Below are 26,162 nucleotides of genomic sequence, written 5' to 3'. Positions count from 1 at the left end.
AAATTTCTCATTCCTTCCCCTGAGTTACCAAACTCTTCCCACTCCACCCTGACCCACTGACGTTTTGTTCCTGGCCACTCTCCCACTGAAGGCTGCTTTCTCACTCATGGAGCTGGTCTCTGTGCCAACCCATAATACGTGTCCACCCCAGAGGCTAAGAATAGACACAGTGTCCTGGTGACTTAAAAACTGGGTAATATCTGAAGAATAAACTCTACAGTGAGTATAAAATTCATTCTAATCATTTGAAATAAACAGATTATAAACATATGATTGGGGTTTCTCTGCAGGGTGCAGGAGAAGGTACTGAGCAAGTAAAGAAAATTTTCTATTAAATAGAAGGGGAAAGCAGCTACTATTCACAATTGTGAAGGGGAAAGAAGAATACTAAACCAAATACTTTCTTCTGTTTTTTGAAGCTTGACCTTCATCTCCACCACCCAGTCTCTCACCCCCAATAAGTTATATCAGATAAGCTACAATTCTTTCAAGCAAATAGACTTTGTTCTGTTTATTTCTTCTTAATGTATTTTCCCAGATTTGGGATCTGTGTTCCTCATCTCTCAGTTAGGTTTGTGATCTTGTGCAAGTCAATTCCTTAAACTTTCTGGGCAGCATCTTCATCTGTAAAATAAAGTTGGATGAAAGTTGCTTTTTAGTTCCCGCTGTGTGTAATGGTTACTAAAGTGGAAGGCTATTGTAAAGAGATTTTATGATAAATATTTCTTGTTTTCAACTTGCCAGTTATCTCAAAGGATTGCTGTGTACTTCATCTAAGGCATTTTTAAAATGTAATGTAAAAGACCAAAGTACCTTGCATTATTTGTCCAGTACAGCCAGGTATAGCAAGGGTCAAGAAACTTTTTCTGTAAAGGGCCAGGTAGCAAGTATTTTAGGCTTTGTGTGCCATACGTCTCTGGCACAACTATTCAACTCTGGTATTATAGTGGGAAAGCAGCCACAGGCATATGAATGAGTGTGTATGGCTGTGTTCCAATAAAATTTTATTTACCAAAAATGGTGGCAGGCTGGATTAAGCCATCATGTCATAGTTTGCTGACCCTTGAAATAGAAGACTGGAAGATCTGGTAACCTGAAGATCGGAGGGTTTCATCCCTTCAGTCTTTTCTGTTTACAAGCTGTTTCCTGGATGATTTCCTGACAATTGTTTTGTTGTCATTGTTGTGTTAAATAACAACTGCTCAATTATTTTGGCCACCCACAACCACCTCACTGTTAATGCCCCAAATAAATAACTTTGAGTGAGTGGGTCTGCCAGCTTATTGGGAATCTGAAACAGTTGAGACAACTTGTTTTTTAGGCACAGAGATAAATAAATGGCTTCATCAGGAGACAGTTCTGAAGATGAATAGCCGAAAGGAACAGTTGAGCAGTTAGTTCATTGGGACAGGGAAAGAAAGACAAAAAGAGGGAAAGAGAGAAGGGGGTAGGGAGAAGAAAGATTGATTGAATAGCAAACCAGTTTGTGAGATCTACTGTACAGACTTGCCCAGCTGGGTACTTTATCTTGAATTTGTTTTGCAAATTGCAGATGCCTAGCTCTAGAAGCCAAGAAAAAGAAAAGGCAGTCATCCCACGCCAAAATACTCTCATGGATCTCAAGTAATTTACATTACTTCATTTTTGTGGGGGGGGAAATCATTGTACAGTCCCCTTCCAAAATAAGTGAAGAGGAACAGAGAGCTATTTTACCCAACTGCCTAGAACAAGACAAATATTTTGTAGAGCCTTTTTTTTTTTAATTAAGAGAACAATACCTGCCCGGTAACTTTGCCTATGTTGTGAAAGTTACTGTGTCACTGTTCAGCCCACAAAACTGCTTTAACTGTAAAACTGACTGAATCCAATGAGTCTTACTATTTCTGTATATACTTCAATGAAACCAGGGATATTTTGTACCCCATTCTACCTTTTGCTGAGATCAGTCCTGCCTGACAGAGTCCTTACAATTCCATTGAAATGAAAGAAAGAGGTAGTCCCAATGATTTTATTAGTGAATGTCTTTTTTAAAGATCTCGCACATATTGACCATGATTTACAGAGACACTTTATCAAAGTAACACCCAGTAGCCAAGCCTGTCCTCTGCTTTTGGTTATTGAGATTTACAAGATTTTCTTCACACATACTATTTCTTTAAAAATTTATCCCAGAAAATTTAAAGAAAAGGGTAGTGGTGAATTCACTGGTAGAAGGCTGGGACAGTGGGGTGTGTTCTTAATTTTTTAATCTGGACTTTTTTTCAAAAGGACTTCAAACTGCCTTTGAGAGAAACACAATTAATACAAAGGACAGGTAACTTGTCTTCTAAGGGAAAAGGGTACCCATTTGAAAGAGTTCATGTGTTCTCCTAATTGTCTCCTGGGTTTGTAGACATAGTTTACGACGTCAGTGAGCTAGTACTTCCCATGGTGATCCATACACTAGATATTAAATGAATGAAGTAAAAAATTGGGGAAAGCATTTTTAAGCAGATTTTTTTCCATAAGTTAAAACATGCATCCAGCTTCCTTGTGAACTTACTTAACTGTGAGCATGTTTTATTTGCCTCAAGCTAAAAGATTCAGTCATCATAAACCTGATTTACCAAATGGTCTCCTAACATCCTTGAGACCATCCTAGGAAATAAATCATCCATCAGTAGCACAGTTGGAAAACTTAAAAGTATAGTCAGGTGGCAGGATTTTCCAGCAGGCTGCATGAACTTTGTTACCCTCCTAATATAGGACTACCCACAATCCAGGGTGTGACTAAGACTATCTCCTCTCCTTGGAGGTAAAAGCCTTGTAAACAACAACTGTGTCCAAATTATCTTCATTTCTCTAGCACCTGGTGAAATGCCTGGGACATAGGTTATACTTAGTCAGTACCTGCTTTTTTAGAAAATAAGTGAATGAATGAAACCCATCATGTCAAAAGCATTTTCTTCGCTCAGATGCTGTTAAGAATAGCAACTTGGAGTTCTGAAGAGCATTCCAAATAATACATCAAGAATGTTTCTGTAATTTTAGCAGAGGTTGAATGATCATTTGCTAGGGATGTGGTAGAAGAAAGTACAGTTTGGAGATTTGGACTAGAATGGACAGGTATGGAGGTTGGGTAGGTAGATCTATGGATGGGATGTATGGATAGATAGATAGATAGATAGATAGATAGATAGATAGATAGATAGATAGATAGATAGATAGAAAAGTGGATAAATGGGTAGATAAAACTTTGCTGTATAGGGAAGCTTTTGCTATATAAAGAGTCTAGTATCTGTATAGAGTATGAGTCCAAAATTCTTGAGTATAGCAGTTCGATCAAGAATATCTAGCATCTTCTTAAATGGCAGATGAGGATGGGAACATTTTTTAAAAAATATATGAATGTATTATGAGATCTTCACTACTGCTTTGAGATAATTTTAAAACATTCTCAGAGTAAAAGAGCAGAGACGAGATGACTAAATACTAGCAGTGGTTAGGGATAGAGCAGTGAATTTCTAATGACAGGGCCAAAGACTTAGAGGAAGAAGATGCTCACCAGCGGGCCTTAGAGTGAGCTCAGGACCACTTGTGTACAGCTGAGAAATATTGAAATGAAGATCTCAAATGCTTTTTGATTGGGATGGCATTTTGAGAAAAAGATGTATCCCACTAAGAGATTGTGATTCTAAAACTCATAAAAATGTCGTTTGTTTTAATTCATAAGAAGTCCTTTTAGTATCTTTTTACTGCTTTATCCCCAAGGCCCAGAAGAATGCATGATGTGCAGTAGATGCTTAATAAATACTTGTTGAATTAATGAATAAGAGTGCAGTGAGGGTAATAATTCTAAAGACAGATTGATTGATAGAACCTTATTAAAAGAATACAAATATATTTTCATTGGTCTGGCAGTCCTGTGCTGGGTTAAAACAAGGACCAAGAAGTTTTATCCATACTTAAGCACTACTGGCATGCTACACTATCTCAGGCACTAACACTATAAAAAGACTTTAAAATCTCTAATGCGCACACACACACGCTCACAAACGTGGAAAACTATCTAGAAGTGCACAATAAATATACATTACTGTACACTCATAATTGATTTAAAACCCAGGAGGCTTGGATCCGAAACCTATTTTGTAGGTTAGAACCAAACACTATACTTTTGTAGGTAAAAACGGAAAAAGAACATGTAAAATGAAAGATCATGAAAGTTCATGATTTGAACCAGTCATTGACTATTCCTTGCTGCCAAATCAATCTTTAACTATGGTTTCTCTAGAACACTGGATTTTCTATCATGTGAAAGACTACATTGATGGAAAAGCCTAATTCTTTCACAATCACACACACACATGCATGCACACAGGCACACATACTCTCATCTATCAGCTGAGAATGTGCCATTTTTACCAAGGCCTTCATATGCACTTCAGGAGAAAATGTGTGTTGGGGAAAAACCAGATGATTTCTATTAAGTTCTACATGGGTTGAATTTAAGGCAAAGAGTGAGGCTGAGTATGAAAATCAAAGCCAATGCATCGAAGCAGATTTTTCTTTCATACTATTTTATGTACCAAAGTTTGCACAACGTGTTGGCAATGACAGCAAGCTTGTATAAGGAGGTGTTTTGTGTTTTACAGCAAACATAAGGGCAAAAAAAAAAAAAAAATGCAAGAGCAGCCAAATATTACTTCAATCATGAATTCAAAGAATGTATGTAGTAGGCACGTGGTAAAACCCATGAGCTAGGAACTATAAGATTTTTAAAAATTTTACAAAATTCCAAGAAAGAGTTTATCTGTTATTCTTTCCTCCATACCAGGGCACCTCCCTTCACCCCAGCACTAGTTTCAAATTTGGAAAACCCTTTAGACCTTAAGGGAAAAGGGTCCCAAAGTATCTTTTGGTACCATGAAGGAAAGAAACTACATTTAGCACAGTCTATCTGTTTGATTAGAGAGAGAAAGAGACGTAGTTACATTTTCCTGGCATGCAGATCTTTTATAAATCTTAGAAAAGGGTGGTTTTCCAGAATTCTCTGGAAGTTATTTTGGAGTTCATCAATTCTGCCAACATTGAGCACTCTGTCTACCTCTTTTCTTTCTCCTCATTTTCCCCATTTCTAAATACATTTTGGTCTGTAGTAAATAAAAACCTGCCTAGCACAGAGTAGACATTCAGTATACTTTGTCAAATTCATTAATGGATTGATGGATTCATGGGTGACTAGGCATCAGGTGATCTGAGATTGATTGAATGATTGATTTTTCCTTCAACTTTTAATTTCCTGGGTACATGTGCAGGATGTGCAGGTTTGTTACATAGGTAAATGTGTGCCGTGATCTGAGTTTTAATCTTAAGACACTAGTAGGTGTCATACCACCTAATGGAAATGATTGTTTTTTGTTGTCATAACTTTGGGTGAGTGGATATGTGGAGTGTGTGGTATGTGTAGCTTATCTTCCCAGACAAACTGTATGCCAGAGATCTTAAACTCAAGTGGCCTACATGGACCAGGCAAGTGATAGAAATGAGGAAAATGGGTGGGTATAATAAAGTAAGGAGTAGTAGAGGCTGCTGTGGCCAACTGGAGAGAACAAAGAGCAATTTGTGTTTCAAACACAATGGGGGCCAAACACACCACATCTGTAGTCCAGGTACACGTACAGTGTGAGCTCCTTCACAAGACTCATTGGATATAAAACATCTCTCTAATATTTAAAAATACAGAAATAACAAAATAATAATAGTTAAAGTGTATCAAACATCTCTACTAAGTCCCTGGTACTGTTCTAAAATTCATCTTGTCAAATTTTAGGTAATTAATATATTACCTTTATGTTGCCAATGAGGAAACTAAGGCATGGTACTTAGTAAATGTACATTTGCACTATGCATAAATAATTGGATGTTAAGAGAATAAAAACCAGAACAGCAAAGAGCAAAGTTAACAGAGACCTGAGCTGAGCCCCTAAGCAAGAAGAAAGAAGCATACCCCAAAAGACAGCCCATCAGAGAATGATACCCCACCCATCTTCTGGCATCTTCAAGTAGGAGGATGAAGGTAATTTCCCAAATCCCTGGGTGGCTCATAATCTGCAATATAACTGAGACCTCTACATATCGGAGAGACCTGACACAGAATGGCTTTCTGTAGTCTACGAGTTCTATCTCCTTTGTTTCACAATGAAAACAAATGAAAACAGACTATTGTTCCTATGTGTAGAAATAACTTTAATAATTATGAGCAGCTATTGTTTAGTAATAGGTATTGGATTATCTCCCCTAATTCTTGTAGGGAACCTGTGACATCCATACTGTTATTATTTCCTTTTTACAGATAAGAAAACTGAGGCTTAGAGAGGTGAATTAACTTCTGCCACATCACACAACTAAGTGTCAGAACTGGGATATGAACCAAGGTGGACTTACCTCCAGAGCTTATGATCTCGTCCATTGCAGGGCAAGGAAAAGAAGACGAAAAGAAAAGTGTTTTGAATTTTTCTACCTATGCTTGTCAGCTACTTCCAAAACCAAACCAAAACAAACAAACAAAAGAAACCACAAAATCTTATTTTGAAAGTCTTGCATAAAACTCCAAACAGGCCGGGCGCGGTGGCTCAAGCCTGTAATCCCAGCACTTTGGGAGGCCGAGACGGGCGGATCACGAGGTCATGAGATCGAGACCATCCTGGCTAATACGGTGAAACCCCGTCTCTACTAAAAAATACAAAAAACCAGCCGGGCGACGAGGCGGGCGCCTGTAGTCCCAGCTACTCGGGAGGCTGAGACAGGAGAATGGCGTCAACCCGGGAAGCGGAGCTTGCAGTGAGCTGAGAGCCGGCCACTGCACTCCAGCCTGGGCAGCAGAGCAAGACTCCGTCTCAAAAAAAAAAAAAAAAAAAAAAAAACTCCAAACAATATCAAAGAAAAGAGCAGACTCTTTCTATTCTGGTTCAAGTGGAGAGTAGAAAGCAAACTACCATCTCCAATACATTCTCTCCCACCTTGATGTCTTCCCCCACCACTTCCAGCTGTCTTTACGCTTCCCTGATCCTGCCTTTTTCCCCCATCACAGACTCTGCTTCCCTGTCCTTAGTCAGGGTGCACCCAAAGGCCCAGTCCCCAATCCTCCATGTAGCTCTCCTTTTGCCCTCCAAAACACTTAGCTCACAGATCCTCATCTCCTGCTATTCTGTCAATGACTCTTAAGTGCTTGTCTCCAAGCCCACATTCCTAGTGGCTTATAGAACACAGGGGGTGAAACTTCTCCAAAATTCATGATGGATTTAAAGTTGAAAGAACTGACTGGTCATAGGGGTGTAAATATATTAGAGGATGGTTTCCTTAAGCTGCTCCAAGGGTGTACCTCAGAGATGGCTGTAATTATTTTTTACTAACTGGTGAAGAGATCTCCCCACCCTGTCCTCACTCCCCTGTCCTTCTCTCCAACACACTTCCTTCCACCTTCCTGACCTGAGGGTGCTCAACCCTGGGAAGAGTGCTGCATGAACTGAGGGGTTGGCCCAGGTTTAAAGTACAAAAATCTTTCTTCTCTATGCTTCCTGTCTCAGGTGACAGGTAGTAAAGTATACTGACTGAGAACTAGAGTCGTGGGGTCAGACAGACCTGGCTTCAAATCCTCCTCGGCTACTTACAGCCGTGTGATCTCTCTGAGCTCAGGTTTCTCATCTGCAAAGTTGGGTTAATAATACAAGTTCTTGCTCATTGTCTTGTTGGGAGGAGTGAATGAGATAAATCATGTAAAGCACTGACCACAGTGACTGGCTGATAATAAGCCTCAGTGGATGGTGGCCCTTAGGATTATTTTGTAACACTTTGCTTTTGAGGCAGCTGGTGAGCTCTATAGCCCCAGAGATTACAAAAGGCCAAGGCTTTCGGAGTGTGGCTTACTTATTTATTTATTTCAGCTTGGCACATAAAGAGAAAGAAATAAAAGAGAAGAGAATTTCCATAAATGGTGTACCTACTACCACGACTCATGTGGTATCATGGGAGTTGCTTTATGGTTTTGTTTGTTTGTTTTTGTTTTGAGACAGAGTCTTGCTCTGTCGCCCAGGCTGGAGTGCAGTGGCACAATCTCGGATCACTGCAACCTCCGCCTTCTGGGTTCAAGTGATTCTCATGCCTCAGCCTCCTGAGTAACTGGGATTACAGGCACGTGCCACCACACCTGGCTAATTTTCATATTTTTAGTAGAGAAGGGGTTTAACCATATTGGCCAGGCTGGTCTCAAACTCTTGACCTCAGGTGATCCACCCGCCTCGGCCTCCCAAAGTGCTAGGATTACAGGCATGAGCCACCACATTCAACTGCCTGCTTTATGTTTTTATGTCTTGTAACCTCACATAGTTTAGTTGGTGAATGACAGCTGGATTTTTTTTTGCCGGGAGTGGTGGTTCATGCCTGTAATACCGGCACTGTGGGAGGCCAAGGATCTAGGATCACTTGAGCCCTTGCGTTTGAGACCAACCTACGCAACATAATAAGACCCTGTCTCTACAAAAAATGTAAACATTAGCCACCCCGTCTCTACAAAAAATTTAAAAATTAGCCAGGTGGTGTGCGCCTGTGGTCCCGCTACTTAAGAGGCTGAAGTGGGAGGATTGCTTGAACCTGGGCGGTTGAAGCTGCAGTGAGCCATGATTGTGCCACTGCACTCCAGCCTGCGTGACAGAGTGAGACTCTGTCTCTTAAAGAAAAAGAGAGAGAGTTGGATTTCTTTTGTTCCCATGTATTCAGTGTTTCCCGAAGCGTATTCCCTGGACCAGTGAGTATCAGAATGATCTAAAGAGGTACCCTGATCTATAGCCTCAGAATCCCTGGGACAAGTCCAGGGCATCTATCTTATAAGCTGATTCCCAGATCATTCTAATCAAAGTATAACAATTTTTGACTTTTCGTTTATATCATATGATCTAAAATTTGATTTTGCATTTTCTTGTGTTTATACACGTAAGCATTTCTCCCTCACTTGGGTGATAAATTCTCTAAGATGATAACCATATTTTCTAGTCTTCTTATAACCCTACTAGTGTACTAGTGCAGAACTCAATCCTAAATACATCACTGGGAATTAATGAGAATATTCAACTGGGTTTAGCTTACTGTCTTGCAGAGTCCTGATCTGTCAATGCCAAAAAATTGGTAGAGACCTCAAATTAGAAAGGTAGTTCACCAATACCCAATATTATTTGACATACAATTGAGTTTTTAATCAATATTTTCTCATTATCAGTGTGTCGGGTATTCTTTTACTGAGATTCTTGTGCCAAGATACCTTAATTGTTGACTGGGGAACAAAATTTACAAGTCCCTGAGAAGTGAAGTCCTTTCGAAGTTTGAGTTTATAAAACAGAAACTTACAGGACTTCTTACCTCTCTGTCACAGAAAGCTGGGTAAGGCAAAATGCCTTCTGTCTAAAGTGGTTTCAACTTTTAAACACATGAATTAAAACATGATTTTCATTGCAGGATCAGCAATGATACATGCTAACTTTGGGAAATGGAAGGATCTGTTAGGTTATGATGTTTATTCCTGAGAAATTGAGAGGTTTGCCATATGTTTTTATGGTAGTTTTCCTTGAGGTTCCATAAAAAACACCTTCTGGAATGTGGAGGTTCCACCATCAGAGTCCTATGGGAGTTTTCCAGTGCCCTAATGTCATTAACTCAGCTGCTTTGGTTGCTGTGATATGCAATTACTTCTTCGACATTTAAAAAGTGATTCTCTGATCTCCAACCCATTTGACCATGTTTGATATTTAATAAGATCACAAATGTTTGGAATCTGAGTGTATGATCTTTGTGTTACATTTTTCTTTTTTTAATTCACAGTAGCTTTTCCTTCCCCCTTTCTCTTCTTTAGGATCAACACTCTGTGGTAGGCCAGAACACAGGCCCCAGTCCAAGTCCCAACCCCTGCTCAAATCCAAACACTGGAAGTGGTTACATGAACTCCCAGCAATCACTGTTGAATCAGCAATTGATGGGAAAGAAGCAGACTCTACAGAGGCAGATCATGGAGCAGAAACAGCAGCTTCTTCTCCAGCAGCAGATGCTGGCTGATGCGGTAAAACTTTCTCTTAATTTCTACTGAACCGACCTGTTGACCCACCAGAGGGAGTTTATTCTTTTCCATTTATATTTACTGCGCCTACTTACGTGACAGCAACAAAGACGTCCCGACTGTAAGAGAGGATAATTCCATACATTTAGTGTACTGCAGGAAGAAAAAAAACCAAACTTGATTTAACAGCTGCTGGACACTTGGAATGCATGGCACCTCTGCTAACCAGCCTTGCCCAGCCCAGGAATGTCTAGAACAACCAACATAAGCATTTGAATCAGGCAAAAGAAACCAGTGTTGTTCCCCAGGCTTAAGGGGCAGAAATAGTAAACTGAACTTGAATCAACTCCAATCCAAACTGATTTTAGAGATAAGAGTTTTAAAAGCAACTTTAAAAGCCAACATGGAGTCTCAAAACCAAGATTTGGCTTCTAAAATAAAGCAACTCACAATGGGGGATTTTTTAAAAGAAAATGTAAAATGCATTTCCCATTTGCACTGTATATATTAGGTTGATGCCAAAGTGATTGTGATTTTTGCCACTACTTTTAATGGCAAAAACCGCAATCACTTTTGCACCAACCTAATATTTGACTTTTTGAGAAAGACAAGATTGTGTTTACCACACACTACCCATGCATTAACCCTCCTTCAGTATTTATCTGCTCAGCCCTGGCTTCATTGCCTCCCTTCAAACTATTTGGCCAAATGAAATAAAAAGTAAGCATCTCCAGGTGAATTAGAGCTAAGGTATACAGAAAAGATTAAAAACAAAATCAAATAATTTTATATTCAAGGAGCTTTGTAGTAAGAGTCAGAAATGCAGGGGGGCTATAATTATTCAGTAAATAATAATTTGCAATAAGTGTAGAGCCATAAACAAGGCAAATCCTCTCTTCACCCTAAAGAAGCCTTGAGCATACGGAGGATATGTCAAATAAATTGGCCAATTGTAATGCATGTGATTAAATGCTATACTCTGGGAACTACTATAAATGCTTTCAGAAAGAATGTTTTATCTACTGAATATCTGAAAGTGGAGTAAGAGATGAGATGAAGAGTAGGAAGGTTATTTCAGCCAGAACAATGAGCATATTCAAAGACCTGGGGACAATAAAGGATACTACATTTTATGTCTGCCAAGGTATTGAGTGTGCACAAGAATGGGGAAGTGATGGGTAAAAATGCCGGAGATAACAGGCAGGAGGGTAGGGCTTGAGAGGCCAGAATTTACACTGAAAAGCAATAGAAGAGATTTTAAGGATTTAACACAAGGGGAAGTACTAGATTCAGATTTGCATTATAGTAAAAGTATAAAAATAGTAAGAGAAAATGTAATGGAGAGAAAGATTAAATCCAGCCTGAAAAGATTGAGGATAGTCTCCCAAAGAAGTAAAATTTGACATTGATTTTGAAGGACTGTAGGATTCTGATAGAGTAGGTGGGGTCCACTATTGTAGGTGGAGGGTGGAGCAGACACCAAAAGGTGCAGCCTGGGTGTGAATTTGTTGGTTAGTTTGAGATTGCATTGTGAAATATTTAATGCCTGATAAAAAGTAAACATAGTCTAACAACCACATTTTTTTAAGGAATTACAAGTGGACAAAGTTTTGTATTCAGGACATGTGAAAAGAAATAGTGAGAAGTAAATTTATTTGACCTGGAATAAGGAATATTAAGAAATAAGATTACAGATGACCGTGAATACTGCCATAAGATTTAAGGGAGTCACAGACTGGATCACAAAGTGACACAACTGGTTTCTTCTAGAAATCATAGTTTTGAAAACTCCAGTCCTCTCCCCTGTTCCCTTCCCCTCCCATTTTTATCCTTATAAACTAAAGAACTTAGAAACAAGGGCAGCAGAGAGAAAAACATGTAATCTAAGGTTGACTTACTGGGTACACTTTCATCACTACCATCAATACTACTAATTTTATGAATTATAACACGCAGAGGTTGATTTTCAGCTCTTGTTAAAAGGCAAGGAAGTGGTAGCATATACATTCCATGAGGGTCCTGGCCTGGCACTGGCCTAACTCCCACTGGGCCCCAGTTGAGTCACCACTAGGACAGGTGCAAAGGGCAGTGGCATAAACTGTGAGATGAATGAGAATGAGGCTGCTGTTTTTGTGATTTTTAAAAACCATTCACATGTCTCTTTGTTTGGATACCATTGAGGGTGTCTGTGCTTTTTAGCATATCCAGGAAGAAGTGGTCTTTGATACCACTGTACATTAGCATATGCTTTGTGGTCTTTTGCAGTCAGTTGGCAAGGCCACATAGGCACCTAAATTGAGATGTTTTCTCATGAAAGTTTGTTATCCTTATTCTCTGTTATTCTCCTACCAATGAAGCACAAAGAAGAGACATGAATAGTACTTATTACAACGGACATCATAATTACCAACACGCATTGTGTACCTACTGTGTGCCAGGCACCAAGCTGGATTTTCACAGTATTAAATAGAAATATGAGGGAGGTCCTATAATTATCCACATCTCACATTTTTACAGATGAAGAAACTGAAGCAGAACAGATATGTACTATAACAGATGATTTCTATAATGGATTTTCAAGTCTAACAGATTGGCTTATCGTTAGATATTAGTTCATAAATTAAATTTCCTATTGCACAAAAGTAATCTCAGAAATGGCCTATGTGTTTACACTTGCACAGAATGGGAATGTCATTCTTTTGCAAAATGTAGCCGTCTCTATTCAGTATTGCAGTCTAGTCTTTGCTGCTCTTCAGCACAAAAGAACAACATGGCAGCTCTATGTTATGTCCATATGCAAAGTTATTAATCTAAGTCATTTGTGAACAAGTAGTTTAAGAAACCTAAATTTCTGGATATATATACACACGTATATATGCATATATATGTATATATACACACATATATATATGTGTGTGTGTATATATATATATGAAAACCCTTTGAACAACAATTTAACCCTCTAGTGGAGACAAGCCTGACCAACATGGTGAAACCCTGTCTCTAATAAAAAAATACAAAATTAGCTGGGCATGATGGCGGGTGCCTGTAATCCCAGCTACTTGGGAGACTTAGGCAGAAGAATCGCCTGAACATGGGAGGCAGAGGTTGCAGTGAGACGAGATCATGCCATTGCACTCCAGCCTGGGTGACAAAGTGAGACTCCATCTCAAAAAAAAAAAGTCAATAATTAGATTGAAGAGATATAAAAATAAATCCAGGTTTGCAATATAGTCTATGATGGGAAGTCAAGCACCTTCTTCTCTCTCTTTACCTCTCTCTCTCTCTCTTTCTTTCTCTCTCTCACACATACACACACACACACACACACACACATCCTGTCTTCTTCAGTATAAACAGTAGAAACACCTAATTACATAAGAAAGAATGACAGATACTTTTGGAAAAGAGTGGATTTCAGAAAGTCCCATGCTTGGCATAAAAATCAAAACTGTCATCTTACACAACAGTTTACAACAGAGCTGGTTGAACATCACCACATTTGGGTTCATGGAACATCTAAAGCTGTTTCTTAAACATTTAGGGTTTGGGCAAAACCAAAAAGCATTTCACCAACCACTTTTTCCCTTAATTTGTAAACCCATGTTTAAAAGAAATGTAATCCATATGTTTCTGATTCATTTACACTTAGCTCATCAAAATTGTGTTTTATATGAATTACTTATGTGCAAAAAACTGTATCTTTCAAGCTTTTTTCTTAGCAACAAGAATTTAAATTTGGTTTGTTGTTGTTTTAAGGCTTTTTCTCCTCCTTTATAGTAGACTTATTCTACTAAGAAGGTTTGGAATTTGATGGGAAACTGAGAAACACATGGTTTAAGTCAGTTCTAAGTTAGGCAGTGCACATTTGTCTTCCAGCTAATTTACCCATGTATCTATTGCAAAGTTTCCTTTTCTATTTGTTGACTTTTCTATAATTATAGTGTTCTCCCTCTACCTATGCTGATTATTTTTATCTTGAAAATTGAGATTGCTTTGGGATGCATACAAAATGGCAGTGAAGTCATTCTAAAAACTCCCTGATCCATACCAAACAAGATAAAAGGCAGCCCTTAATTCCCAAAGCTGATATGATACTCACAGTCAAGCCATTTTGTTCTCTGTTGGGTATAAACAGTCCTACAGAATGTCAACCTCAGACAAGGTTACTCTGAGACCATGATGAAATGAGACAAAATAACACTTCATAATTTTGTCTAAAAACAGACACAAACAAGGTCACTGTGCAACCTCCAAAACACCAAACACCCCCCTCTCTTGTTAAATGAGTGATAGCTACTTCTTTATTTAATTAGAATTGACTTTACTTTGTGACAGCTTCCAATCTAGAACAAAGCACCATTTCCTTAGACCCTCCTGAAATCACTCGAAGTCCAAATCTCAGGACAGATTCTCTCTAACATTCTCCTACTGAGATACCCTGTGACCCCTCATGATGTGTGTTCTCCCTTGCTGCAACAAGTAATAAAGCCAACAGCTGTGTTCCTAGTGGTCTTTGACTGAGGATATTGACATATTAAAAGAATGTCTCTATTTTTTTTCTTAGCTTCCAACCTCACCTATTCTAAAAATCAAAAGGCTGATTCCAAATGGAAGAAATGAAGGGAGGGCAGCAAACCTGTGCTTTTAGAATGGGGAGCTGAGAAACAGAGTAGCAAGGGGCCTGGTATTGTGTGTCAGGAAAGAGCCTGAGTTTTGGACTCAGGATTTGGTCTCAGTTCTACCACTGTGTGATTTTCGGCAAGTTACTTAGCCTAACAAGGATTCCATTGCCTTATTTTTTAGGTGGAAATAATCATGCCTACTTTTAAGAATTGTTTATAAGGAGGTAAAAAAAAGACATAAAATTCATATAGTGCCTATATCGGTACCTGTTGGTGTCTTTTGACATCTCCTCCTACCTAGGGTTATCAGATTTAACAAATAAGAATACAGGGCTGGGCGCGATGGCTCATGCCTGTAATCCCAGCACTTTGGGAGGCTGACGTGGGTGGATCACGAGGTCAGGAGTTCGAGACCAGCCTGGCCAACAGGGTAAAACCCCATCTCTACTAAAAAATATATAAAAATTAGCTGGGCGTGGTGGTGAGCACCTGTAATCCCGAGGGCTTGGGGGGAGGAAAATCGCTTGAACCTGGGAGGCAGAGGTTGCAGTGATCCGAGATCGTGCCACTGCACTCCAGTCTGGGCGACAGAGCAAGACTCCATCTCAAACAAATAAACAAAGCAAATAAGAATACAGAATGCTGAGGTGTTCTGTATTTTATCTGAAAACCCTACCTCCTGTGCTTTCCCCACTGTTTGGGACCATAATTGTATATAGGTACCTACCAAAGCATATCAGCTGTACTACCACATAAAATTAGAAATTAGCGTCTTGAAAAATCACAGAAATTTAGTTCTCATTGAAATTGAATTGAAAAATAAAGAAAATAAGATGTTACTAGAACCAAAACACATGTTGAGTGTTATAGAGAAGTAGAAATTATACTTCCATACAGGAAGTTTATTGAAATTGAAAAGATTTGTCTCTGAATTAAGACTGCAAAATAAGGTCATGATTTGTAACCCATGATTGCAAAATTGTTCTTATGTTACTTTTCTGAAATTTTACAAAATTTTACATGCATTTTCACAAGTGAAAAGGGAATGATGCAATGTAACATGTTTTCATATCTTTTCTCAAGGAGAAAATTGCTCCACAAGATCAGATAAACCGACATTTGTCAAGGCCACCTCCAGATTATAAAGACCAAAGAAGAAATGTGGGCAATATGCAACCAACTGCTCAGTATTCTGGTAAGCATCCTTAAAAATTCATAAAAGTTAGAGCTGTGAAAGGAAAAAAAATTCAATTTTCAATTATCCCTGTAACTCACATATGATTGTAATATCTTTCTTAGAATTTCTAACTCCCATTTGACTTTCATATCAAGACTACACTTAAATATTTTTTAGTCCTTTCATCAGTTTTTTTTCTTTCATCAGTCTTGCCCTGTACTCACATATTTCACCACTCTCTGGACTACCTCCAAGAACTCAAAAGAGCTAAATATTTTTCTGTTAGGTTCAATCACTCTCCTCCCAAAGATATACCTTAACCCAGGTAGTGGAAGGTAAGCAGACATTTCTCCCTCTTAGTCAGGCACATGTGTAACTTTGACAAATCCTAGTCTTTTTGTATCCACCATTGAGCCCATCTCCAAGGTTTCTCCTTCAAAGACGAATAGTCCCGCCACCAAGGAATACTTGAAAAGCAAATTAAGTTTTCACAAAGTCTCTCAAAAACACCACAGGTGAACTCTATTTAAATCACAAAGCAAATCTTCTTAATAGCTCTCTCAGTATAAAATAAATGGTAAGTACAAAAGTCCCCTAAATTCTCTCTCCTCCCACTCATTAAACTCCAAAAGAACCTTTCCCAAACCCAGCCTATATTGCTCTGCCTTCTCATATTTAGTATCTATTCAATATACTTCTGCCCCAAACTGTCTAAAACTTTCTGCACTTTCTAATGTAAGTTAAGCTTATGCTCTTGGATTTCCTAAGTTCTCTCTGCCTTACCTGTTACCTTCATCTGTCCAGAAAGCCACAAAGAAGATTCTCTAAAGAAAGGAAGACTGTGAACACCTCTATTTTATTAATATTTCCTGGTACTGTTAAGTGTACTTTTAAATATGTTGTCCTGACTTATTTAAACCTCCTCAGATACAACAGGTTGCCTCTTTCAACTAAAGTTGAGAATGGGGCTGGGCTCAGTAGCACATGCCTGTAGTCCCAGCTATTCTGAAGGCTGAGGTGGGAGGATTGCTTGAGCCCAAAAGTTTGGGCCAGCCTGGGCAACGTATTGAGACACTGTCTCTAAAAACAGCAAATAACATTAGGAACGGGATGTATGTTTTCCACTCTCTAAGATTACTTTGCCTCAGGGCAAAAACAGGATTCTCTAGTTGATTGTCCTCAAGGAGGCTGAAAGATAAGATGTGGTTTCCAGTCATGTGTTGCTTAATGATAGGGGTATGTTCTGAGAATTGCATTGTTAGGTAATTTTGTTGTGCAAACATCATAGAGCATACTTATACGGACCTAGATAGTCTAGCCCACTACACACCTAGGCTATATGATATAGCTGATTGCTCCCAGTCTACAAACCTATACAGCATGTTACTGTGATGACTGCTGTAGGCAATTATAACACAATGGTAAGTGTGTATGTATCTAAACATAGAAAAGGTACAGTAAAATATAATTAAAAAGATACTGGCCGGGCTCGGTGGCTCAAGCCTGTAATCCCAGCACTTTGGGAGGCCAAGATGGGCGGATCACGAGGTCAGGAGATCAAGACCATCCTGGCTAATACGGTGAAACCCCGTCTCTACTAAAAAATACAAAAAACTAGCCGGGCGAGGTGGCGGGCGCCTGTAGTCCCAGCTACTCGGGAGGTTGAGGCAGGAGAATGGCGTGAACCTGGAGGCGGAGCTTGCAGTGAGCTGAGATCTGGCCACTGCACTCCAGCCTGGGCGACAGAGCGAGACTCCGTCTCAAAAAAAAAAAAAAAAAACAAAGATACAAAATGGTACATTTGTATAGGGCCCTTAGCACGAATGGAGCTTGCAGGACTGGAGGTTGCACTGGATGTCAGTGAGTGAGTGGCACGTGAATGCAAAGGCCTAGGATGTCACTGTACACTACTGTGGACCTTATAAACACTGTACACTCAGACTTCACTAAACTTATTTTTTAAAATTTATTTCTTTAATAATAAATTAACTTTTACATTTTTTTTTTTGCTTTGCTTTACAACTTTTAAATTGTTTAAACTTTTGACTTTTGTGATAACACAGCTTAAAACACAATCACGTTGTACAGCTGTACAAAATTATTCTTTTCTCCATATCCTTATTCTAGAAGCTTTTTTCTATTTTCTTACAATTTTTAAAATTATTTTTAATTGACATATAATTGTTCATATATATGGGGTACAGTAGGATCTTTTGATGTATGTAAACAGTGTATAACGATCAGATCAGGGTAGTTACCATAACCATCACATCAAACATTTATCATTTCTTTGTGTTGGGAACATTCAAAATCCTCTTCTCGGTATTTGAAAACATAGCATAAATTATCCTTAACTGTAGTCATCCTAGAGTGCTACAGAACACCAGGACTTATTCCTCCTAACTAGCTGTAATTTTGTATCCATTAACCATCTTCTCTCTACTTTTTCTCCCCACATCCTCCCCACCTCTAGAAACCACAATTCTACTCTACTTCTGTGAGAGCAACTTATTTAGCTTACACATATGAATCAGAACATACGGTTCTGTGCCTGGCTTATTTTACTTAAAAATTTTTTAAAATTTATGTTTTTGTTTTTATTTTTTAAACTAAGACACAAACACAAACATACACACATTAGCCTAGGCCTGCACAGGGTCAGGATCATCAATATCACTGTCATCCACCTCCACATCTTCACCCGCAAAGATGATATTGCTTAATCTTATTGGCATTGTATGTCATCTCCCTTATTGTTCAAGTGTCTCCTACCTGGCTGTTATCTCTCTTCGTCAAACATTGCCCACTACACAATGCGCTACACAGATACAAGGAGATACAAGAGACTGCTCTTGCCTTCAAAGGGTATGTAGTCTAGTTGGGGGCATATTTATAAATAATAGCAAGGCTAATGTGTTCATTTGGCCCTCAGTCTTTCAGGATGTATACCACCTAGGTATCCTTAAGCAGCAGGGGATAGCCCACGTTTACAACTGCAGACATGCTCTCCCCATCCACTGATACTGTGATATTCTTTTGTGTGTTAAGTTCTGTATTTCTCGGAATCTCTGACTCTCTGGGCCTCTCTGATAATCTTTGCCTCCAAAAATGTTTCCTCATGATGACTTAACCCTCCAGAAGTTAAGAAGATTTCAATATGTTGATTAGTCACTATCTGTTGTGTGGAGCCTTTTATTACACAGCCTGTGGCTTAAGCACTTCTTCCATATTGTTGCAGAACTTTCTCCTTAGTTCAGCTAAAACCAGGCTCTCATCACACGGCCAGGAAAGATTAGGCTCGTGGACACATAGAAGGATGAGGAAAAATGGAATTTATTGGGCAAAAAGGAAAAATAACTATCAGCAAAGTGAGAGAGAGTCCTGCTAGCAGGTTTGCCACCTCACAGATTGAACTCCAGGTCACCACACAGGAACAGGAGAGGCCAGGCTCCTCCCTGCTGCAAATGGCATGAACTTCCCAAGGCTCCACCCTGTCCTCCCAGTGCACAGGTGGGCATTATTCAGAAAGAGTCAGTCGGAAACAGACTTCATCTGGGACCAGCAGTCCAGTTTTTCAGCCTTCAGGGGAGACCCTTGTCTGCCTCCTGGGTCTCTGTCAGTATCCTATCAGTTATTGACAGGCATCAATTTAACTGGCAGGCACTTTGAGGCTCCATGGATTGCCCAATACTAAGTGCTAAATGAAAGATTCAAAGGGCAAATACTGCTGGAGAGAGGAGACTGGAAGATAAAAGGAAGCTTAATAGAGAGCTTCGGCCTTTGCCTGAGCCTTGAGGAAAAGGTAGGGCTCAGTGAGGAAGGGAAATGCCATAAGCAAAGGTGGCTCACAGTGCATTGAGTAACAATTCAATAGTAACTACACTTCTTGGAACTGAAGACTTTCTTTATGGAGATAATTTCTAGAACATTGAATTCCAGATGTTTAAAGAGATAGAGATTTGGGCCAGGCCCGGCGGCTCATGCCTGTAATCCCAGCACTTTGGGAGGCCGAGGTGGGCGAATCATGAGGTCAGGAGATCGAGACCATCCTGGCTAACATGGTGAAACCCCGTCTCTACTAAAAATACAAAAAAATCGGCCGGGCATGGTGGCGGGCACCTGTAGTCCCAGCTACTCGGGAGGCTGAGGCAGGAGAATAGCGTGAGTCTGGGAGGCAGAGCTTGCAGTGAACGGAGATCGTGCCACTGTACTCCAGCCTGGGTGACAGTGAGACTCTGTCTCAAAGAAAAAAAAAAAAAGAGATGGAGATTTAGCCTTTGAACACTGGGAAGCCACTGGGGCAGCTTCTTGAATGGGGATGATTCAAAGAATGGGACATGATTTTCAAGGCCATAGTTTGGGAATATTGATCTAGGAGCCGTGTGTAGCATTCATCCACACTTTCTCATTTGGACCTGGGGTAAACAGTAACATGGATTTCATGAGAACTGACTGATCAAGACTATAGTCTCTGGACTTGGAACGTAGTAAAGCTAATTCAAAATGGAAGATTGACTCTTACCTCCCTTCAGTGACTTCAGAAGAGGAATAAAATAAAACCTACAAAATAGAACTACTTTAGTCTTCTTTTTGTAATGTGTAAACTTTTGAACCAAAGAGTGACCTCGGGTGCTCCTTCCTCCCAAAAGCTGTCTTGTTCCTTTTATATAATTTATTTGATGACTATTTCGCCTAAATTGTCTTACACCTGAAAGCAGTTTCAGATTAATGAGTTATTGAAAAGTGCAATTACAGAGGAGATAACATACTGTTACGAACTAATAAAATTCTCTTCTTTTTCTCAGGTGGCTCATCCACAATAAGCTTAAACTCTAACCAGGCTTTGGCAAACCCAGTTTCAACACACACCATTTTAACTTCCAATTCCAGCCTCCTGTCTACTTCTCATGGGACAAGAATGCCATCATTATCTACAGCAGTTCAGAACATAGGGATGTATGGAAATCTGCCTTGTAATCAACCTAGCACATACAGTGTCACTTCAGGAATGAATCAATTGACCCAACAGAGAAACCCAAAGCAATTGATAGCAAATCAAAACAACCCTATGATGCCACGACCACCTACCTTAGGGCCAAGTAATAATAACAATGTAGCCACTTTTGGAGCTGGATCTGTTGGCAATTCACAACAACTGAGACCAAATTTAACCCATAGTATGGCAAGCATGCCACCACAGAGAACATCAAATGTAATGATCACATCCAACACAAGTGCACCAAACTGGGCCTCTCAAGAAGCAACAACCAAACAGCAAGAAGCCCTGACATCTGCAGGAGTCCGCTTCCCCACAGGTACACCTGCAGCCTATACCCCAAATCAGCCATTGCAACAGGCAGTAGGTAGCCAGCAATTTTCCCAGAGGGCAGTGGCTCCTCCTAACCAGTTAACACCAGCAGTGCAAATGAGACCCATGAACCAAATGAGCCAAACACTAAATGGACAAACCGTGGGTCCCCTCAGGGGTCTGAATCTCAGACCCAATCAGCTAAGCACACAGATTTTGCCTAATTTGAATCAGTCAGGAACAGGGTTGAATCAATCGAGGACGGGCATCAACCAGCCGCCATCCCTGACGCCCAGCAATTTTCCTTCACCCAACCAAAGTTCCAGGGCTTTTCAAGCAACTGACCACAGCAGTGACTTAGCTTTTGACTTCCTCAGCCAACAAACTGATAACATGGGCCCTGCCCTAAACAGTGATGCTGATTTCATTGATTCTTTATTGAAGACAGAGCCTGGTAATGATGACTGGATGAAAGACATCAATCTTGATGAAATCTTGGGGAACAATTCCTGAAGAAGAAAGGGGAAACAATTTCCAAACTCCAAGCACTAAAAGGCAGTATTTTACAGAAACTCTGTAGAGGCTGAACTGTTGATGTTCAGGTGGACTACATGAAGATGACATGCTTAAAAATGGAAAACAGAAAGTAACTGCAGTGATGAACATTTTGGTCCAAATTCTTGTTTTAAATCTTACACCCGAAAGTAAAACATTGGGATCACTTTTCCCTGTCTAAACTCCAGGACACAGTATCCAATTTATCCAAACAGAACTGTGGTGTCAATGTGTAATTAATTGTGTAAAATAGCCTTCCCAACCAACTTCCTTTTTCCCTGGAAAAAAAAAGAGGTAATAGAACTTGTAGTTTATTTAAACCCCATGTCATGAGGAGGTACTAGTTCCAAGCAACAAACTCCTTAATTTGCTCTAATAGATAGATATGGTTTAATCTTTCCATTGTGTCTTTTCATTTAATTTTCCCGAAGCTTGCAGGATAGATTGAAATATTATAGGTTTGTTTGGAGTAACCAAACAGTGTGCTAATTAAGAAAAAGTCAGAGAACCTAGAAAACATCCAGTGGATTACAGAATTTCTTCCCCAGATTCACTCCTCACTTTTACAATTTTCCCACAATCCTCTACTTCAGTGGGATGCTGTGTTTAGTGATTAAACAAAAATATAGAGCTGGGCAATTTGATTTTGGCTTCCACAACCAGTATCTGAGTCCATTCCAAATGAAATTTTAGATATAACAAAGGCTTGTCCTAATCATACTGAAATATTGGTGCACACCTCTCTGCATTGGATTTAACTTTTTTAAAAAAAAAACCACTGGACATTGCTATAAATGGTATTTGTTTGGCTACAAATAACCTAGGATGTTGCTTATTATGATTGATGCCTGCTGGTTTGTTCCCAAGCTGAGTAAAATTGAGCCTCGTCCTCCCTACTCATTTTGATGACTGAGGCTGGCTTACAAGAAAAGGAAGTTTGGAGACTAAAACCGAGATTAGAAAGTATCATGTTTTGGTTGGAGATAAGAACCAGGGGAGGCAAGTACCAGTGTGTACAAATTTATTTCACAGAATTTGAAGGAAAACATAATCAAGAGGGAAAATAATTTGTCCTTCATTGGACGTATTATTTGGATTTGGGTGAACAGCGAAATGGAATATGGTCTGTTAGGAGCGTTCTGTTCATTCTTCTGTCCCTGATGTGGTGAATCATTGCCACATGCTAGTTGGACTCTTCATATCCAGGTTTTGTCCCTCAGGGGCTGAGCACTATATCAAAGAGTTTTTGTTGAGTCATTTAACCTCAGTGCCCACATACAGATCAGCTGTAACATGGGGAAGACGTGTGCTGATTTGGAATGAATGCAAAATATCACTATCATTTTCCTAATTACAGAGGAGCAAAGGTTATCTTCAGCCCTTTCAGTTATACGCTCACATATTCAAATATCAAATGTAATTTAGCTGAAGTTATTTAATAACCAAGTCTTTCAATATCTGTTCAAAGAAAAAGAACACACTTTGAAAATTCTGCAAAGCTCTCTCCCAGTCTTTAAAATATCTAGAAGCACTCTCCTTCTTTACAATACCAACATCACTGGCCCAGAATCTTTCCTGTGCTAGGCTGTAAATATAATTAAATTACTTGTTTTGTAAACTTTTGTAAAGAATATTTTGGTAGAAATACTTAAAACATATTCTTTGGGTTATATTTATACATATGTGAAATAAATATACTATCAAAAGGTTATATTTTATACAAAAAGTAAATTGCTACCTTTTGTATGCTAATATACAAAGTTTTGTATAATATGATGGTTTATTTTTAGCTCTACACTTAAACCATAGGTGGTTGAGTGGGAACTTTTGAAAACTATCAAGAGGCTTGTTAGACAAATTTATATTCTGAAACCTCAATAAGAAAGCATTCCAGGTTTCAATCCTTGTTTTTTGTCCTGCTCCCAAATTCTTTTTTAAACCCATAGTTCTTATGTCTTATTTGATTCTTCTGCTGTGCACATTGTATTGGTCCTTGTTGCATGTAGTCTACTGTGTGTTTTCCCATTTTATAAGACAGCATTTCTCCATACAAAAAGAAAAAAAAAGATGTACATATAAACACTTTTATTGTATGGCTCCTCCATGTTACTGTATATATCTGCCAGCACTTCCCAGTTACACTCCTGTGAGTCGGCTTATTTTTACCCTAACATAAATAGTATGTTTTGTAGTAGTTATCAAATTTAAGAGATAAAGCAATCAGAATGTTTGGATTTTCTTCTATCTTAATGTGAATTTCATAATTAATGTCTATTTATTCAGCTATTCATTAAAATACAGGATTCTTTGGGAAAACATGGTATAGTCTGTAGTTTCTGTTTGTTGGCAGCCTATTACCAAAGATGACATAATGTTCCTGAAAGCAGAGATAACAACAATCTGATAGACATATTTAGCTAAAACCTTAAGATTTACAACTTAAGAGCTATTGGAATACAATCTGCCATTTATAGAAATACCAGACCACTTAATTGTTGGCATTGTTTATCATCCTGACATAGAGAGGAGGTAGAAGTAATTTTTCTTTTTTGTTTTAAGTCAAAGACTAGAAAGCAGTTTAAGCAAGTAACTCGGTCTTGGCTTTGTGTTAAGCCCTATGAAGACAGATAACTCTGCTCTAAGTGAATGTACTAATATTACCTGCATTACTGTAACCATACCATAACGGTAAAGATTTCAACTTGTAAAACAAGTATGTTGTATTGAGTATAATTTCATGTGTAAAAAACTGTTTTAAAAAATTCAGAAGTAGGCCGGGCGTGGTGGCTTATGCCTGTAATCCTAGCATTTTGGGAGGCTAAGGCAGGTGGATAATGAGGTCAAGAGATGGAGACCATCCTGGCCAACATGGTGAAACCTCATCTCTACTAAAAATACAAAAAATTAGCTGGGTGTGTTGGTGGGCACCTGCAGTCCCAGCTCCTCGGGAGGCTGAGGCAGGAGAATCACTTGAACTTGGGAGGCAGAGGTTGCAGTGAGCCCAGATTGCGCCACTGCACTCCAGCCTGGTGACAGAGTGAGACTCCGTCTCAAAAAAAAAATTCAGAAGTAGTTAATGAAATCATACTTTCAGTCATCAACAATATTGTTACTTCATTATGCAAAGTTCTGAAAACTATTCATAATAATGGGTGCTTAAAGGCAAGTTTAGTCTCTAGGAAGCTTCTTTTTTTTTTTTTTTGAGACGGAGTCTTGCTCTGTGGTCCGGGCTGGAGTGCAGTGGCCGGATCTCAGCTCACTGCAAGCTCCGCCTCCCGGGTTTACGCCATTCTCCTGCCTCAGCCTCCCGAGTAGCTGGGACTATGAGCGCCCGCCACCTCGCCCGGCTAGTTTTTTGTATTTTTTAGTAGAGACGGGGTTTCACCGTGTTAGCCAGGATGGTCTCGATCTCCTGACCTCGTGATCCACCCGTCTCGGCCTCCCAAAGTGCTGGGATTACAGGCTTGAGCCACCGCGCCCGGCCTCTAGGAAGCTTCTAAACGAGTGAAATGTTGACTTGCCTCAGTGTTCTTTAGTTCACTTAAAAAGTTTGTATTAACATTCTATATGCATGGCATCTACTAAATACTGCGGAAATACAGACTAATTCTCAAGCACTCTGGGCATTTGCCTGGCCTGCTGTGTGGCATTTGGTCAGACCAGGCTAGTGAACACAGGCTAGGTAAACACAGCCCTACTGGACATATTTACACATCCTTCTTGAGAGTCGAGGTTGAGAGTAAGATGGGCCTTTAGAGGAGGCAAGAAGAACCATTCCAAATTCTCCTGCACTGCTGTCTAAATATGTTGTTAAGCTCTCACTGGCCCTTTCCCTTCTACTAAAAAAGTATGTGACATTATCTTTTTTATTAGCATTGTTAATAAACCAATAATGAAATTGAGTTTTTTTTTTTTTTTTTTTTTTTTTTTTTTTTTTTTTTTTGAGATGGAGTCTCGCTCTGTCACCCAGGCTGGAGTGCAGTGGCATGATCTCTGCTCACTGCAAGCTCCACTTCCCGGTTTCATGCCATTCTCCTGCCTCAGCCTCCCGAGTAGCTGGGACTACAGGCACATGCCACCATGCTCGGCTAATTGTTTGTATTTTTAGTAGAGACGGGGTTTCACTGTGTTAGCCAGGCTGGTCTTGATCTCCTGACCTTGTGATCCGCCCGCCTCAGCCTCCCAAAGTGCTGGGATTACAGGCGTGAGCCACCAGGCCCAGCCTGAAATTGACATTTTTATGTAGTCCACGTTCCAATGAGCCTGGAAGGTCAGATAGGAAATAAACAAAATCCACATTTAAAAAATAAATAAATAATATACATACAGATTAAGAGAAAAATGTGTAATTACAAAATTATCTATGAAGCCCGTTGTGTAGCCATGGAAGTAGACCTGAGAGTGGAAAAGTAA

At 39.4% G+C, this 26,162-nt stretch overlaps 1 protein-coding gene across 4 annotated transcripts in view; it reads left to right on the top strand.

The window, feature by feature from the left end:
- MAML2 (mastermind like transcriptional coactivator 2) overlaps nt 1-24,067 on the top strand; it is a 376,376-nt gene extending 352,309 nt beyond the window's left edge. The window contains exons 3-5 of one of the 4 annotated variants that reach the window (XM_030917578.1): nt 9,884-10,087; nt 15,793-15,904; nt 20,692-24,067. In XM_030917578.1, coding sequence (XP_030773438.1) covers nt 9,884-10,087; nt 15,793-15,904; nt 20,692-21,707 — 1,332 coding nt within the window. In that variant the 3' untranslated portion in view covers nt 21,708-24,067. The remainder of the gene's footprint in view (nt 1-9,883; nt 10,088-15,792; nt 15,905-20,691) is intronic. The other 3 variants (XM_010375429.2, XM_030917576.1, XM_030917577.1) reach the window with 3 other exon arrangements.
- The last annotated feature ends 2,095 nt before the right edge of the window (nt 24,068-26,162 follow it).

This window comes from Rhinopithecus roxellana, chromosome 15 (assembly GCF_007565055.1).
Source record: "Rhinopithecus roxellana isolate Shanxi Qingling chromosome 15, ASM756505v1, whole genome shotgun sequence".
NCBI classification, from domain to species: domain Eukaryota; kingdom Metazoa; phylum Chordata; class Mammalia; order Primates; family Cercopithecidae; genus Rhinopithecus; species Rhinopithecus roxellana.
The sequence above is the reverse complement of the archived record's forward strand: the minus strand, read 5'-3'. Positions and strand labels throughout refer to the sequence as shown.